The sequence below is a fragment of the Tetrao urogallus genome, assembly GCF_951394365.1.
Source record: "Tetrao urogallus genome assembly, chromosome: 3".
NCBI lineage: Eukaryota > Metazoa > Chordata > Aves > Galliformes > Phasianidae > Tetrao > Tetrao urogallus.
In genome coordinates this window covers 73,793,867-73,795,467 of record NC_136815.1, presented here as the reverse complement: position 1 = coordinate 73,795,467, position 1,601 = coordinate 73,793,867, and the positions used below count along the sequence as shown (strand labels likewise).

The window sequence follows — 1,601 nt, the reverse complement described above, 5'->3', positions numbered from 1 at the left end:
ATGAGAGCAAAAACAATTCCTTCAAGTCATTCCAGGGCTTTTTTTTTTTTTTGCTTTTCTTTTCTTTTTTTCCCTTCTGTGCTGATGGCATTTGGCTGCTACAAGAATCACCACAGTTTTAATTGTCACCTTGATGTGATGGTTCTCTCTAAGCCCTGTAGTTCGTTAGTGCTGATTTATTTTTAATCTGTGTACCTGGCATTTGTCAGTATAAATGAATGTCAATGTCTTATCTTACTGGTTTCTGTGTCCTTTCATTTTCTGCATTGACTGCAGTTCTATCATTTGTTCCCATAGATCAAGACTGTGGTTTTTTTAATGCATTTTGCAGTATTGCTGAAAAACAGCATAGCTACCATTTTTATACAAGGTTTATGAGAAGAGAACAGACAGCATATTGTGTGTTGACAACTCTGTGGTGTTTAGCTGCATGGACAGTGTTTCTCACTTTTTCAGTTTTCACAGAGTTCATACAAATCTACCTTCCAGGGTCAATAGTTTAATATAAGCTTTGTCCATATCCATCCATAGTCACAGAAGGATGATATGTCCAAGGTGCCATTCTGGCAAAGACAAAAAAGCAAAGCACTCCTGCTCTTGAGAGAGGAAGAGTGGGTCCTCTCTTGCCCAGTGTTTTATGTCTGTATCCAGAGTAAATGCATCACTGGTGGGTGAAAGTTTTGTGAGATAACAGAGTCATAAATGGGCCTGTCCTCAGCTAGACACAAACATAATGGCAAGCAGGGCAAGAATGATCTATTCCTGTGCTAACTGCACCATATTCCAGAGCAGCTCGGTGCTACTACAATCAAAACAATAATTGCTTTTAAAACTGTGATTCCTAATCTTTCTCTCTAGAAACTAACTAGGTGTGAGAATTTTGATGAACACTTCAATGTAATTTTATGTAATTTGATGTTGCCATGTAAATCTCTTTTATAGGTCCCTTTAGATGGAATTTAATGCGGCAAAAACCTTGTCATCAGAAGGATTAATGCCTGCATTAGCATTTCCGCAATAAAATCAGAAGCTAAGTGGTGGAGGCCACAGACACCTCAAACCTGGATTACTCTGCTCTGCATTAAGTGCTGGAGTTTTTATTACTTGCTGTAGGGAAGCCGTTGCAATGCTTACAAGGAACTGCTTATCCCTGCTTCTCTGGGTCCTGTTTGATGGAGGTCTCCTAACGCCACTGCATCCACAGCCACAACAGACTTTAGAAGCAGAGCCAAGAGAAAATGTTGTCCCAGTGCCAGGAGGAGGTCATCTGCCCAGCGAGTCAAACGAGGCTGGGTGTGGAATCAATTTTTTGTGCTGGAGGAGTACATGGGCTCCGAACCTCAGTATGTGGGAAAGGTAATTTTTTACTCTTTCTTTAAAAGTTGAAATGACGCAGACAAAGAGTGCAATGTGCTGTAAATATGTACCTGTTTCTGATGGGGCAGATTTTCAGCTGACGTAGCTCCCTCTGTTCATCACCTTCACATTCAATCTCTCATACAGCTGCATTAGTCATGATTGCTATTTTTAGTGCACAGGTTTAAAACATTTACTTTCTTCCTTTTTGTGTTTGTCTTATTTCCTTGTCCTTGATTTTAGGA

The 1,601-nt window shown here is 40.0% G+C and overlaps 1 protein-coding gene across 1 annotated transcript in view; it reads left to right on the top strand.

The window, feature by feature from the left end:
• Positions 1-1,126: 1,126 nt before the first annotated feature.
• The window catches only part of CDH12 (cadherin 12), a gene marked incomplete at both ends in the record, with an annotated part of 136,801 nt that continues 136,326 nt past the window's right edge, over positions 1,127-1,601 (top strand). Inside the window, 2 exon segments of the mRNA XM_079533354.1 lie at positions 1,127-1,244; positions 1,247-1,356. Of these exon segments, the coding sequence (XP_079389480.1) occupies positions 1,127-1,244; positions 1,247-1,356 (228 nt within the window).